At 34.9% G+C, this 17,212-nt stretch overlaps 1 protein-coding gene across 1 annotated transcript; it reads left to right on the top strand.

Annotated features, from left to right (window-relative positions):
- The first annotated feature begins 2,119 nt into the window (after positions 1-2,119).
- Positions 2,120-16,052, top strand: LOC127240856 (putative late blight resistance protein homolog R1B-16). Its single transcript, XM_051259703.1, has 3 exons — positions 2,120-2,323; positions 13,022-15,728; positions 15,803-16,052. Exon 2 carries the CDS (start codon positions 13,065-13,067, stop codon positions 15,684-15,686), a length of 2,622 nt encoding a protein of 873 aa, XP_051115660.1. The 5' UTR covers positions 2,120-2,323; positions 13,022-13,064; the 3' UTR covers positions 15,687-15,728; positions 15,803-16,052.
- The last annotated feature ends 1,160 nt before the right edge of the window (positions 16,053-17,212 follow it).

Below are 17,212 nucleotides of genomic sequence, written 5' to 3'. Positions count from 1 at the left end.
CAACAGCTTGTGCTCACTACCAACTTCAATGTACCCAGGAGGATGTTCGAGGTACACCTCTTTTTTAAGCACACCATTTAAAAATGCAGATTTGACGTCCATTTGAAATATTGGTCATTCGAATTGGGCAGCATGTGCAATTAACAAATGATTTATTTTCATCCTTGTAACCGAGGCGAACACTTCATCATATTCGATTTCACCATTCGCATTCAACTTTTTTTTTGAAAACCCATTTTACTCTGATGGGCTATCCACCTTTCGGTAATTCCATCAACTCCCAGTTTTACTGCATTCAATGGCGGCGTAAATTTCGTCATCCATGGTTGTTCGCCACTTCTCACCTTTCACAGCCTCTTAAAAACTAATATTCTCAGCATCAACCAATAAACAAGAAAGATGTACCTCATAGTCATATACAAGTCCTGCAACGATTTCCACCATTGATGCCTTGGTTCATCCTCATCATCATTACTTTCCAGAGCTGAAATATTTTTTGGGATTTCTATTTGATGAACATGTTGTGTCTCTCCTTTACATTGATCCAAACCCACTCAGCTCCTTCATCAAATAGTACATCCCGACTCACTATAATTTTCTCATTTGTCGAATCAATTGTAGCCTTTTGTTTCCTCATCATAACCAATGAAAACGTATTTCTTGCTCTTATCTTCTAGCTCTATTCTCCGCTGATCCGGAATGTGTGCATATGCAATACAACCAAACACTTTGATCAATCTGGCGCATCCTAGAATGAAACATCGATTCTAGATGATGTGATTGAGTTGAATAAGTAGATTTTAGTAGATTTGATTAAGAGAATATTGTGGAGTTAAAATGCTTTTTTTTTTTTTTTTTTTCATATTTGACATTCTTACTTTGTTGAGATTGTATACGTGTGTGAGATTGAATTTAAAGAGTAATTTAGAAAAACAGTAAAGTGTAGGGAAGAGTTAATCTAAAGGGGGAATATGGGAATTGAGTTAGTAGACATTGTAGGTGTGAAAGAATGTGCTAGTAAATTCGACTTGAGAGATAGTGCGGGATTTTTGAGGGCTATGATTCACAAAACAACTTTGTAAGTTTGATTCGTTCAACTATGAGTATTAATCTTCTTCAATTGGTACCCCAGACGTAGATCTTTGATGGCAGACCTGGATTAACAATTTTGTGGGTCCATATTATTGTTCATAGGGTGTTCATAATGTTTGATGGGTCTAGGAACTATTTGTGGCTAAATATGTCCGTATAAATCTGTTTAGGGGATTTTGGTGTTGTGTTTATTTTTTTGTTCGTTCTTTGTGTTGTGAATTTGTTGCTGAGGATTTTGAAAGAATATGGGATCAACAACTGAGATACAATCTGTAATTATTTACGAAGATCCCTAAAGACTTTGTATAATTCAAACAAGATAAATATTGATGAGGATCCCTAATTACAGACATACAAATGTAAAAGAAATCACATATTATTATTATTATTATTATTATTATTATTATTATTATTATTATTGTTGTTGTCGTCGTCGTCGTCGTCTTCGTTGTCATATGTCTATTTTCTCATTTTATTATCCTATCTCAAGCAAGATGTTTGATAAGGTTCGAACTTTAGGTTATTTTCATATAATGCCGGAAAAGCATTTTTATATCATCAATCAGACAATTTATTATATATATTTTTTTTCTTCAAAATTTTTATCACATGATATAAATATAAATAAATTGTGAGATGAATTGTGCATAATTAGCACCCCCCGAGTTTCAATTGACACAATTATAATGAATATAAGTTAAAAGTAAATTGGCATCTATAGTTACAACTGTGCATCCACTAGCTTTTGTGATATGAAAGTATGATTATTTGTGGTTTTTTAATTAGTGCTCCATATGTGTATTAAAAGATTCTAAAGTTATGTGGGATGGGAGTAAGTAATTAATTGTTTGAAATATGCTGCATCACTAACTTCACTTTAATTATACAATTATTGGTGGTACCTTTTCATTAATGATAAAAAAATTATCTTTCTATTCTTTATAATAAAATTATCTGGTTCTTTTGCAAAGTGGTTTCTTTAGGTCATGTAACATGATAACAAATTTCAAACAATAATAATAATTGTCATCATTATCGAACAAATTAAAACTGTTCAATTTTTGCCACAAACTTTCCCTTAAGCTGTTCGTTTTCTTCTTCTGCTTCTTTTATCCTTCAGCTCGCTTCGATTGTTAAAACTGCAATATCAGTCATTCAACTCTTGAATGCCTCAGAAACAAACCAGAAGAAGCAATCCACAACCTGTCAAGTATTTCTACTTGTTTTTGAGGTAAACACAAACAAAGAAATAATATTAGTTGTTGTTATATTTTCATAATCTTAGGGTGTTTTTGTTCGGGGGTTTGGATTTTGGGTTCAGATTTGAATAGTTAAAAATTTAAATTTGAATAGTTGTATGATGCGATATAAATAGGTGTTGATGTGATATTTTAAATGTAAAATTGATTTTTTAGTATAATATAAAAAATAAAAAATAAGTGTTTAATTTGATTATTTAGAGGAAAAAAATAGGATGAATAGTAAATTTAAAATCCAATCCCCCAAACGAACACACTCTTAATATCTGTAACTAATTGTTAGTGAAGTTGAGCTGCCTAAATCCAGTTACTTTCAATTTACAAATAAAATAAATTTGTTATGAGTTTCCACAAACACAAGCTTTTCCATTCTTTTGTTTGTCTTGCAATGCCTTTTATCTGTTGTTTACTAGGGATAGGAATGGTTTTGCGTAGACCCGAAACTCGAACCGAACCCAACTTATTTATTTTGGATAGTATCCAATTTTTCGGATATCGGGTTGGTATTGTGTACCACTGCTAGAATTTTAGAAATTGGCCTTGGAAAAAACTTCGGAATTAATTCGGAAACTACAAAAAAATAATATAAATAATATTAAATAATTTAAATTATAATTGTTTTGGAAATAAAGAAACCACTAAAAAATAATATAAATAATATTAAATAATTTTTATTGTAATTGTTTCGGAAATTCCGAAACCATTTTTTATATAATATTATATATTTTAAAAGATATAGGATGTTCGAGGCCATTCCATGACCATTGCTATAAGCTTTCGAAATTTCCGAGTCCATTTTAAATGGTCTCGGAATTTCTGAACCTTTATTATTTATATATTTGTTTTTAATAAAAAAAGCTCGGAAATTTCCGAGTCCTTTAATGGGTCTCGGAATTTCCGAAGCTTCAGTATATATATTATTTATATTTAATTAATAAAATTGTTTCGAAATTTTTGAAGCTTTATTATATATTATTTATATAAAATGAGTTAGATAGTCTCGAAAATTCTGAAACTTTTTTATATATATATATATTTTTATTAAAAAGTTATCTCGGAAGAGACGGCAGAGTCTCCTCCTCTTTCTTCTTCTTCTGCGGCTCCAGCGGCAACGGTGGCAGCGGCAGCTGATTCTTCCTCTGATCTTCCTCCGGCGGCGACAGCTCCTACATCTTCATCTTCGTCTCCGGCGGTGGTGGCGACTGCGGTGGCAGAGCAAGCGGGGTGGCAGAAGCTGAGGCTAGACGCAGGGAAGAAAAAATTATTTTTAAAAAAGAAATGCATAATCTAATTATATATTTATTTTTATATTATACATTTATTTTTTAAAAAATAACTTTCATAATTGCTTCGGAAATTCGGAAACAAAACAAATTCTATTTCCATGCCTGGGTCTGCAACTTCGGATTTGATCTTGGATAATAGCTTTCGGAATTTCCGATACCATGCTAAAAGGGCAACGAAATTTAATCTCCGGACATCAATCCAAGCCAAAATCCCAGGGTTTAAAAAAAATAGCCTAAGATCTATTTCAATTTTGGAAGCTATTTTCTAAAGAAAAAATTGGTTGTTTCTCATAGTGTACCTTTGTGGGGTCCATGTTGGGTTTCAGGTCCAAGGGTGGACCTTTTCAAGATGTGGACCCAATTAATATATTAATAATATATCAATTATATATATAAAAATTAATAATTTATAACGTAAATTTTATTAAAAATATTTTTTAGATGAATTTATGTATTTTTACTTATTATAATATTTTTAAATAAAACGCATAAATTTTAATATATATGGGTCTGGGTCTTAGTTCAGATTCAATTTAAGTTAGAATTTAAAAATTATACTCCCTCCGTCCCCAAAAATTAGTTACACTTTATTTGTAAATTCGAAAAGAAGTTTAACTAGTTTTTGTGGAAGGAGGGAGTAAAAGTTTTTCGGATTTTTCGGATCGATTGGGTCATGCTGGGTGTAGTTCTGATCGGGCCAGGTATAGCTGAATCCAATTCGAGTCTTCGGTCCAGCAATGTGTATCGGGTCGAGTTAAGGTTCGGGTGGATCAGACCCTTTGCCATACCTTGGTGCTTTTCCCTCTCCTTTTGGATAATAAAAGTAGTGGCCGATTATGGCAGGCGTAATTTATGGCTATAATGATAGTCATAAATATTATTTTAATGATGGTTATAATTATTGTAATTAATGACAATTATTATTGTTGTTAATTACATCAAATGATTGACTTCCACTGGATAACATTTTATCCGGATAGTCTTCACCTAGGCCAGTATATTTTTTACTTTGACTTGTACTTGTCTTGAGACTGTAAATAATTTTGGGATAAGTATTGGACTTCGAACAAAACTTGATCTCATCAAGTCAAACAGTTTCCAAGCCTCAAGACCTATGATTCTCTAGCCATGACCTATTAGCCGTTTAGGTAGTTGGGCAGCGTCTGCGCATGTGGCTCACTCGTACTCACATGCTTCGACTACACTTTTTGATACCCTAATTAGCCAAAACCTTAATTATTTTTAAGCCCACAAGTAATTGAGTAAATTTCAATTCATTCACATATTTCAGTCAAAGCATTTATATTCTCAGAAAAATCAAATTTGAGAAATTTTGAATTTAATTTTTCATAAATTAAATTCCTTCTATTATTCAAACTAATAAATTCAACAATCTCCGAAATTAGTGGAAATGTCAATATTTAGAACATATGCACAAGTCAGTTCCAAAGAGACATTGGCACGTTAGAACATGTAGCTTGTGGCTTTGAACTGTTTTGCTTCAATGTAACCCCAGTAGAAAATATTGGTGTGTCGTTATATCAACTTAATTTTATTCTTACATTTTGATCTATTTCGGCTATCAGTCGCGTTGTTGCATTCATTTGTGTTTCTTGAAGCGAAATACGCTTCACACTTACATAGAGCTCTACAAAAAAAATAGTATATTTGTAGCGGAATTCTGTTCTTAAAGTTCACGTAGCTAATGTAATTTCATCTCTAATTCCGTCTCTACTATCATTAGTAACGGAAAAAGTGGATTTAGGAACGAAAAACATCGTTACAAAATTGATATTTTCTTGTAGTGAAATAATTCTATCTTAAAATATTCTAGTCACACTTTTACGGTTATTAAAAGTTATCGGTCCAATATCACTACTTTTTAATTTCTTAACACTTGTTGCTTTTAAGGGAATGATGATTGAGTTTTCGCACTGAACGTTTACAACTTATTTTTTCCCATTGAACCTAGATGTGTGTCTCCAAATGATTTAGTTGGGTTATCATTGTAATCGTCTCTAACTTGTAGATTTGAGGTCCATTTCCACAGTAATTTGTATATTTGATCTTTTTATAACTCTTTGGTTAGTGGATTCACTAGATTTTCTATTGTAATCACATGGACTATATTCAACCCCAACTCATGATCAAATGTCTTACAGAATTGTGGCTACACTAAATATGTCAAAATTTAATATTGTAAATTCCGTTGTTAACCCTAGATATTGCAGCTTCACTTTCATAGTGATTCATCACTAATAGTACCGGTTTAGTCTATTATGGAATGTCATTAATGAAGTTTTGAAGACATTCCGGTTTTTTGACGGGCTTAATCTAAAGCAATGAACTCCGATTCTATTATGGACCATGCAATACATTTCCATTTTGTGGATTTCTACGAAATAGCTTCCCCTCCAATACAAAGTCAATGAGTCTTTCGTATTGGATGTCAAATTGAAATCACAATACCCTTCAAGTTGACACAGCCCAATTAACTAAACTATACTAACCGAAACTTAAAAATAAATTCAAATAAAAAACTAAGTAAAAAAAAAATATTACCGGTGTCCGATTCGTCAATCGATCGGATGTGAACCCAAGCGTTGCCTAGACCCAACACCTCTAAACCAATGGAGACTCGAACAATTTGCCTAGAAACTCCGGTCGGTTTCGGAAGCCACGAACCCAAGGACCCGATTTGAGAATGATACGCGTATGCAAGGGTAACCCTCGCTCACACACTAATTCCAATATAATGGAATAAAGAGAAAAACTTTAATTGATATAAGTTTCAAGGTGTCTAACAAGTGAAGCCAAGTGTCTTATTTATAGGGGAGATTAGCTTGACAAAAGACTATACAACCAATGTGGGACAAAAATATATATTATTTATATCCCACTAATTAAGTAAATAAGAGATGTCCAATTAATTAGATTGAAGGGACCCACCTTATTAAATAAAATAAAACACCTCTTATCCCACATGGGTAATGATGTAAGTAGAAACTCCAATAGGTGTTATAAATTGTGGTCTTCAAGGGTGGATGCACTCCAATGTTGATAACGTTCTTCCCATTGGCCTCCATGCTTCAACTTTATGCATGTTCTCCTCTTCCAAGTGTAGAACTAATGCCATAATATTAGTTTGAAACTTTTTGGCACGGATTCGAGTAATTGGACCTGGTGGTAGTGCAGGTTTATCGTCGCTTTTGACGACCTCGTCATCCCCCCCTTCTTGAAAAATTGAGTCCTCCGTTTTCATAGTATGTTCATCTCTTACATCAAAAGAACTTAAGTCAGCAACGTTGAAAGTGCTATGAACTTGGTACTCACCTGGTAGCTCAATACGATAGGCATTGTCATTTATGCGTTCCACAACTTGGAATGGCCCGTCTCCTCTTGGGCTCAGCTTAGACTTTCTTTGAATGCATCTCCTTCACAAATTCAGCCTGTTTCCTGCCATCACTATTAAAATACTCATTGCTAGGCAATGGTAAAATATCCAAAGGTGTTAGAGGATTAAAGCCATAAACAATCTCAGAATGAGACATGTGTGTCGATGAATGAAACGTACGATTATATGCAAATTCAGCATGAGGCAAACATTCTTCCCAACTTTTGCAATTCTTTTTTATCAAGACACTAAGTAGGTTCCCTAAGGTTCTATTCACTGTTTCAGTTGGACCATCCGTTTGGGGATGATGAGATGTAGAAAATAGCAACTTAGTTCCCAATTTAGCCCAAAGTTTCTTCCAAAAATAACTAAGAAACTTTGTATCCCTGTCTGAAACAATCGTCTTAGGGACACCATGCAATTTCAAAACATTACGAAAGAATAGGTCTGCAACATGAGATGCATCATTGGTTTTCTTACATGCAATGAAGTGTGCCATTTTTGAAAATCTATCAACCACGACAAAAATCGAATCATTTTCTCTCATAGACCTAGGCAATCCCATAACAAAATCCATTGAAATATCAGTCCATGGGGCTTCTGGAATAGGTAAGGGTGTGTATAGACCGTGTGGTTGTGCATGTGACTTTGCAATCTTACAAAAAAAACATTTTTTCATATAAGACTCCATATCATGTTTCATTTTAGGCCAATAATAGTGTTCATGCAATGCACCAATGTCTTATCACGCCCAAAATGACCCATTAAACCTCCCTCATGTGCCTCAACCACTAACACATCATGAAGTGAACACCTAGGTACACACAAATGATTCACACGAAACAAATACCCATCGTGCAAATAATAATCACCAAAGCCACGCGTAGCACATTTTGCAAAGATATCAAAAAAATCAACATCATTCACATAAATATCTTTTATGAATGCAAATCTCATAAGCTTAGATTCTAACAAGGTTAGCAACCCGTACCTCCTTGATAACACATCAGCTACAACATTTTCCTTTCCTTACAAGGTTAGCAACCCGTACCTCCTTGATAACACATCAGCTACAACATTTTCCTTTCCTTTCTTGTACTGAATCGAGTAAGGAAATGTGTCCACGAATGCTACCCATCTTGCATGCCACTTGCTAAGCTTTTGTTGACTCTTTAAATGCTTTAATGATTCATGGTCAGTGTGAACAATTAATTCTTGTGATCGAAAACAGTGCTGCCATGTTTGAAGTGCACAAACCAACGAGTACAATTCTCGGTCATACGTCGAATAGTTGAGGGCAGCCTCACTCAGCTTTTCACTGAAGTACAAAATTAGCTTCTTTCCTTGCATCAAAACAGCTCGAATCCCAATTCCTGAGGCATCACATTCCAATTCAAATGGCTTAGTAAAATCCGGTAGAGCTAAAACAAGAGCATTAGTAAGTTTTCTCTTAAACAAATCGAAAGATGCTTGTTCAGAAACTCCCCAATCAAAGTGTTTATCTTTCTTTGTAAGCTCAGTCAGTGGTGCTGCAATGGAGCTAAAATCTCACACAAAGCGGTGGTAAAAGCTTGCAAGTCCAAGGAAACTACGAACTTCCTTAATCGTTTTAGGTGTTGGCCAATCCCGAGTAGCTTGTGTTTTTAGCTTCATCCACACTTATCCCTTCAGCACCTACAACAAAACCAAGAAAAATACATTTGTCGACACAAAATTCGCACTTCTTCCGGTTAGCATAAAGCTTTTCAGCTCTTAACATTTCCAAAACACTACGAATATGCTCTACATGTTCTTCCATTGATTTACTATAAATGAGAATATTATCAAAGTAAACCACAATAAACTTCCTTATAAAAGTATGTAGTACATGATTCATTAGCCGCATAAATGTACTTGGAGCATTTTCGTAAGGCCAAAAGGCATGACTAACCACTCATATAAGCCGAATGTAGTTTTAAATGCAGTTTTCCATTCGTCACCTTCCCTCATTCTAATCTGATAATATCCACTTTTCAAATCAATTTTAGAAAAGTATTTTGACCCATGCAGTTCATCTAGCATATCATCTAAACAAGGAATAGGGTGTCGATACTTTACCATTATGGCATTTACGGCTCAACAATCGATGCACATCCTCTATCCATCATCCTTCTTTGGGACAAGAAGAACCGGTACAGCACAAGGGTTTAGGCTTTCATGAATCCAGCCTTTGTCAAGCAACTCATCCACTTGCTTACGTATTTCCTTGACTTCCTATGGACTTGCCTTGCAAGTTGGACGATTTGGAATTGATGCACTTGGAATGAGATCCATCTGGTGCTCAATGCCCCGAATAGATGGTAATCCTCCGGTTACTTCATCAGGAAACACATCTTTTGATATTTCTGCAAAAGAGAAGCAACATTGGAAGGGAGTTCCATTAGCTCTTGCTTAGACAAATAAATAGGTTTAATCAAAAGTAAATAAGAACTTCCCTCGTGAACTTTCAAATTTTTTGCCTCTCAAGCTCACAAGCATTTTTCTTTCAAGCTCACTTTTGTGTTGTTCACTCACTTGCTCTCTTTTGTCACTCTTTTTTTTTCGCTCTCACTTTTCTCACTCCCATGCTCAATTTTTTCACTCTGATTATTTTTACTTGTTTTCCTTTCTCTCTTTTCTTTGGCTTCTTCCAAAAATTGATGATGCATGTAGAGTTGGTCTTCATGGACATCCATTGGAGACAACGGCTTCAAACATATTTTTCTACTCCTAAACTCAAATGAGTATCTATTCAAATATCCATCATGATGAGCCTTTCTATCAAACTTCCATGGCCTCCCAAGTAATACGTGACAAGCTTGCATCGGTAGCACATAACATACGACTTTATCCTCATAATTTTTTATCTTAATAGGAACCGTCACCTGCTTGTTCACATTCAACTCTCCGCAATTGCTAACTCACTGCAATTTGAATGGTTTGGGGTGGGGTGTTGTTAGCAAATTCAATTTTCGGACAACAAGTTCACTTACAATATTTGTGCAACTCCCACTATCAATAATGAGGCTACACACTTTGCCTCCAATTATGCAACGAGTTTGAAAGAGATTTTCTTATTGTTCCTCATCAAAGGTCCTTGACATAGTGCTTAAGGCTCGTAAGGTAACCAAACTCAAACCAACACCAGAATCAGAGTCATCATCCGTGTTATTTTCCTCATTTACTCTTTGATCAACCCTCTCCTCATTTTCAGATTCCGTCTCGTATTCCCCAAACTTATTGAGGATCATTGTTTTCTTGTTTGGGCATTGACTTGCAATGTGGCCTCAACCTTGACATTTGAAACAAATGATATCTCGATTCCTCGGCTTCTCCGGATCAGCGCCAACATGTTTGTTCTGTGGCGTGTCATCCTTGATAACACCTTTTCCTTTACCAAACCCTTGGGCCACTTGGGTTTTGTCATCCTTCTTGGTATAATTTGGTGTGAAGGGCTTCATACCGAACCCTTGGGCCACTTGAGCTCTACAATGTAACCAATAGGAGATAATTACAATATATTGTTTTAATTGATTGATGCCATTGATAGATATTGAACCTGTGCCTTTTGAAGAATCTAGTAGAAAGTATATTAAAGCCATAAATGAATAGAAATGAGAGGTCAAGAGGTACAAATCCCAGTTGGTAGCGAAATTCTACAATCAATACCATGGAGTTAATTATGAAGAAGTATTTACCCCGACGGCTCGGTTGGAAAGAATTATTATATTGATCTCTCCTTTGAACCAAAATCAAATAACAATAGAGAAATTGGATGTTGAGTCAGCATTTATCAATGTGTCTGTAATGGAGGACATGGTTTTTGAGCAAACACTTGGCTATGTTGTTCAATACCATTAAGATAGAGCCCTAATATTTAAAAACAGCACTCTATGGGGTGCAAGAGCATGGAATCCTCAGGTTGACAAGTATTTGCAAAAGATAGTCCTCAATATTCCAAAGTTAGTTTGTACTTTGTATAAATGTGGAAATGGGCATGTGCTATTTTTTTTTTTTTTTTTGGTCTACATATATAATGTTATTGTAGCTGGAAGCAATTCAAGAATGGCTGAAGAATTCAATAAGTCTATGGCTCAAGAATTTGAAATGGATGGTATGGGGCTAATATTACATTACTTCCAAATTCAAGTAAATCAAATGGAAAAAGATATCTTCATATCCAAAGAAATACTATGCAAAAGAAGTACGAAAGAAGTTTGACATTCTTGAAAACAAACTTGTGAATGCATGCATAGATAATGGAGCAAAGTTGTCCAAAACAAAGATGATGATGAATGTATTGACTCCACTTTGTTCAAAAGTCTTGCTTGAAGTCTAAGGTACTTTAATTTCACTAGAATCGGCATTTTGTTTTTCTTGCTAGTTGTGAGCCATTATATGGAAGTTCCTAGGAAGCCATGTTGAACGGAAAGAGAATACTTTGATATAATAAATGTATTATTGGTTATGGCCATTTCTATTCATCCTCAAATACTTCCAATTTCATGGGTTATTACCATAGTTATTATGGTGGATATTGGTTACAGGAAAAAACCACAGTGGAATCTTTATTTTTCACGGGGAATAATGCAATTTTTTGGTACTCAGTGAAACTTATCAATTTGTTTTTCTTTCTACTTGTTAGTTGGGATATGTTTGTACAACATCTAGCAATTGTCATGCTAGCTCTGAATATTGTGGAGAGAACTCCAGTTTGATGATATGGAAGCCACAACAATCATGGATTGAGAACAAGTTGCTATAGCCTTGGCCACATAATCATTTACAACATGATTATAGTGAGCATATTGATACTTTCTTTTGTGTTATTAGAGAAAGCATTGAGAAGAAAGTGTACCTTCAATATGCGGAGTGAAAGAATCATATTGCTGAATATTTACAAAGCCACTAAACATTAAGGACTTTCAAAAGATATGGGATGCTTTTGGAGTGATAAATCAAGTTTGAGGAGTGTTTACAGAGAGACTTGGTGGCTTACTAAGTTTTGAAGAATTTAACAAATTCTTAAACATGGTTTATCTTGAATAATTTATACTATTAATGTGTCTTTTTTTTATGGGGAAATCAAGGGTTTATATATATAAATAAATAATATAATAATAAAAAATTACCGCCGGGCATACCCGGTAAACCACAATTAATCAGAAGTCCACCAAGGGCTTAAATCCGTTAATCCTAATACAATAGTAAAAAATGGGTAACTAGGCCCAAACAGAAGGATCAATAGCGAAGTTTTCCAAGGCGGCAAGGCCCCTTTAGTCACTCAAAACAACGTCCCACTTCCACTTGGGAACGAGCAGGATCCCCAAAAAGAAGCATAAGTTTGTACCGAATATGGAACAGCCCCTCATGAAGTGAAAAGCAGATTTTTCCAGTTGATGAACCTCAAATTTTTGCAAGCTGAAGTAGCGATTGTGAATCCATTTTACCTATAAAGATTCTTTGTCCGATCGGATAAGCTGAATTCTCGCAGCATAAGAAAGGTTACAATGACTCCGTTGTTGGATATATTTGGAGATAGATGAAATCAAACCATAAAAGTAAGAGACTTTTGACTTGCCCGGACAACTTTCACACCAAGGTACTTGAAAGGGGTAGATCCCTTAGAGAAACCAGTGACATCAATCAGCTGGTCACTTATGTCCGGGGGAGTGCCTGCAATAAAAATATTAAACTTGGCCACATTTAATGCGCCTTTTCAATGTATTTAATGGGTAGTAGTAGGTAATATGAATGCAGTTTTTAAGTCAATGAAAGTGAGTTTCATTCAAGTGCTGTTTTCGTCTCTTGCAAAGCTTCGTTATCATAGTTTGTTTTAGTGTTCTTCCCATCTCAAATATTAGTAACTTTAATGGTCACATTTAAAATAAATTTGTTATATGCAATCTTGAATCTTATCCCTTTATAAGAATATAATAAACTGGTAATATTTGTGGTGTTATTGTCTTCAGGTACTTGTGGCCATAATAGATTAGATATCAGAGGGATCGAGAGATGGCTGTGGCTGCTTATGCATCGTCGGTATCTCTTACTCATGTCCTCGATAATGTTCATTACCGTGCTAAGTTTTGTCACTTTAATGTCGATGTAAAGCGAATTGAATCAATCCAGGAAGGTATCAAGTCCCTGTTAGAGTTTGTTGAGTTGAACCATAAAAGAAAAGGTCAGAAGATTGAAGATCTTTGGAGGAAAATATCAAAAATTAATTTGGAGGTCGAAGAATTTTTTGACTTATATGTTGTGAGTCAACTTCAAAAGGTATCTAAGGGAAAACGTAGTGATAGGCGCATGAGAGCATTTGATAAGGATTTGGACACTATGATCAAAAAGATTGACTACATCAAGAAAGAGCTGTTGATGGTTGAAGTGGTAGTGGAGGAGATCATGGAAGGAAAACAATCCAAAGCTTCCGTTCCTTCTGTCCATTCTTCAAAAGCTGCATCATCTATTGCAAAGAAGAATATTGTAGGACTTGACGAACATGTGGTCAATATTAAGGGTGAGCTAGCTAGATATGATGACAATCTCCAAATCATCCCAATCGTCGGTATGGCAGGTATTGGAAAGACTACTCTTGCTAAAGTTGTTTATGATGATAAATATGTTGTTGAACGCTTTGATATGCGCATTTGGCTTACAATTTCTCAAGAGTATAGTGTCAATGAAATCCTTCTCGGTCTAATCAATGACGGAATAGTTGAAAGACATAGTGGATATTTTGATGGTCCTGGAGAAGTGTTGCATAAGAAACTATATGGCAGAAGATACTTGATTGTAATGGATGACATATGGACTCTTCAAGCCTGGTATGATTTAAGGAGATTCTTTCCGGATAATGTGAATGGAAGTCGGATTATCATAACCACTAGACTGTCACATGTTGCTGCTTCTTTAAGCTCTCACGACCCTTACTCAATGACATTTCTTGATAAGAATACAAGTTGGAATTTATTTTGTAAAGTCGTCTTTGGAGAAGAAACTTGTTCACATCCAGAACTGGAGAAAATTGGAAGGGCAATCGTGAGAAATTGCAGAGGACTTCCTCTACAAATTACTGTTATAGGTGGATTACTTGCAAAGTCTAGCTTCGAGAAAGATTTTTGGAAATCAGTAGCTGAAAATGTGAGTTCCTTTGGTAATTCAAGTGATGGCGACCATTGTTTAAACATATTACTTTTGAGTTATGATAATCTTCCTATACATCTCAAACCATGTTTCCTCTATATGAGAAACTTTCGTGAAGATGCTGAAATTGATGTCACCCATCTAATTAGATTGTGGGTTGACGAGGGTTTCATAAAGATTAACGGAGATAAAATTTTGGAAGAACTTGGTGAGGAATACTTGAAAGATCTTGTTAACAGAAATCTAATTTTTGTTCGTGAGCACACATCCTGCAAGGAAGAAATGCTAACATGCGGCATCCATGATCTTTTGCGAGACCTATGCATTAGCATATCTAAAAAAGAAAATTACTTGTGTTCTCCAAGAGTGCAAGTCGTCAAAGCAGAATATAGGAGGTGTTTTCAATGCGGAAGTTTTATAAGAGCTGATGAAAGAATAGATGATTCTGTATTTGTTTTTCCATCAACTTCACATGGTAATCCTCCTTTTTGTGGCAGCTGTAGAAGGACTTATTCACATATCAAGGACCTAAGATTGGTTAAGGTTGTGCATAACAAAGTTAGTGGTTGCGATTCACTTGTACAACACACAAAATTACGCAGTGTCTGTATTTTAATGTTTGAACCTCCAAAGTTCATATCTCCTTCAACACTAATTTTGCTATGGAACCTTCAGAGTTTGTTATTTACGGAGTCACGTGTGGTAATTTTACCGCCTGAAATCTGGATGCTACCACAACTTAGAGTTATTGAATGCAAATGTGTGGTGTTTCCTAAGCCTCCTGTTGTTCATGGGGAAGAGACAAAATTGTTTATGCTGAAGAACCTGCAGAGCCTTACCGTTGCAAAAAATTTTGTGCTCACTGAACTGATTCTTGATGGAATCCCCAATTTGAAGCAACTAGAAATAGAGTATGAAAAGCATATGGGACGATTGGATACTTCTTTGTGTAATGTAGCCAGATTACAAAAACTTGAAGTACTACACGTTGCTGATACCTTACAGAACATTGGCTTTCCAAGTTCACTGAAAGAGCTGGTTCTGAAGAGATGCGCCATTCCTTGGAGTTGTATGTCAATAGTTGGTTCACTACCCAATCTCGAAACTCTCTACTTGTGGCTTACCGCAAAAGGCTCTGAGTGGGATCCAACTGAAGGGGAATTTCTTCGACTAAAAGTTTTGGCGATTTGGGGTAGTGATTTAGCACAATGGAGAGCTGATCAACACCACTATCCTGCACTTGAAATTCTTATATTGTTCAGCTTACGTTCTTTGGAAGAAATCCCTTCAGGTATTGGAGATATACCAGCCCTGCGCGAAATTCATTTGAGAAATTGCAGTAAGTCTGCTATGGATTCGGCATACCGTATATTAGAGGAACAACAGAGTGTGGGAAATGATTTCCTCAAGATTAACGTCTATGGTGATTCTAAAGATGAAGACACAGATGAAGACGACGAACCTCAAGTTGAAGATGAAACTGATGAGTGAGTCTGATGGTCCTAAGGATGGAAGAAGAAGATGATGATCATGGTATGTATATCTATCGAACTTTTGATCACTTATCATAATTGTTTTGTGTCTTCTAACTTCTAAATTGGTTTCAGGGTTTACTTTCGGAAATAAGAATTGAAGTCATAATGGATGATTACCAAAACTTATTCAGCTTTCAGAGGTTTAGTAAGGATGAGAAATGTTGTTTCTTGCTTTGTATCATTGGCAATGTATTATTAATAATAGTGACAAATTGCTTGATTTACTTTGGTTGTTTTTAGTTTGTTTCTGCCTAAACAAAAGACATTATTGTTATGTGTGTGGGATGATATATTTAAAGTCTATGTTGGCTTCTTCGCCGTTACCATAAATAGGTGTGTCATCCTTTTTTTCTATTATCTCTATGGTGTGTTTGTTTGAAGGTTTGGATTTTGAGTTGGGATTTGAATAGTAAAAATTTTGAATTTGAATAGTTGTATGATGTGATATAAATAGGTGATGATGTGATGTTTTGAATGTAAAATTGATTTTTAGTATAATATAAAAAATGAAAAACGGAAGTTTGATTTGATGTTTTTGGAGGAAAAAAATGGGATGAATAGTAAATTGAAAATCCAATCCCCCAAACAAACAAACCCAAGCTTGAAGATTTCTAATGTTTTCTTATTGATTAATTTGTATGTATAAGCATGGAAAGCTTAGTGACTGATGAGTATGATCAAACATGATCCATTTCGAGGACGATGAACAAGGGCCATGCTCACGTTAAGGCAAACAACCGAACAGTTTATCTTGGCTCAGAATTTTTAGAAATCAAGAATTCTGCATAGGCAAGAAGCCTCTATTGTCATTTTTGTAAAAATCCAGACAAGATTATTTACTCCAAAGATCGTTTCTTGAATTATTCTAGCTACATATTTGAACTATCATAGACAACAAAAGTACATACTCTATTCAACAAAAAGCATGGCTAGAAGATAACTCAGAGGGTCCATCTAAAGATTTAGTACATCTTGTGAATTTTTAAAATTGAAATAGGTAACAAACACAAGGTTCGTCTAGAAATAAAATAAAACAATAGTCAAGATGTAGGGACTTAGAGATCATTTTCAGCACAGTTAATTTAAGGTAACAGAAAAAGTTTTCGATGGGATGGGATGTGAAAAAAATAAAAGTCATCGAAACTTACCAGTGAATACATGATGGGATGTGAAGCCTAATAAAAACTTCCATACTGAAAAAATTTAGAAGTAATTATATGTGCTGTGCAAAATTGTCTATAGTACTTCCGACTATTTCGGACTATTGTACAAGCTTAAATATTTTGTCTTTTATTTTTTTATTTTCAGTTGTTTGAGTAGAGTATAGCTAAAATATAGACACTGTAACAATTTAGTTCGGTGGGTTCTTCTATTTACAAAGAATTTATAAGTAAAAGAAATGAGCAGAATGAATAACAAACTCAATATAGTGTCTTACATACATGAACAACTACCGCTGCAAAACCTTGTAAGAAAATATTG

The sequence above is a fragment of the Andrographis paniculata genome, unplaced genomic scaffold, assembly GCF_009805555.1.
Source record: "Andrographis paniculata isolate CXL003 unplaced genomic scaffold, ASM980555v1 Contig80END, whole genome shotgun sequence".
NCBI lineage: Eukaryota > Viridiplantae > Streptophyta > Magnoliopsida > Lamiales > Acanthaceae > Andrographis > Andrographis paniculata.
The sequence above is the reverse complement of the archived record's forward strand: the minus strand, read 5'-3'. Positions and strand labels throughout refer to the sequence as shown.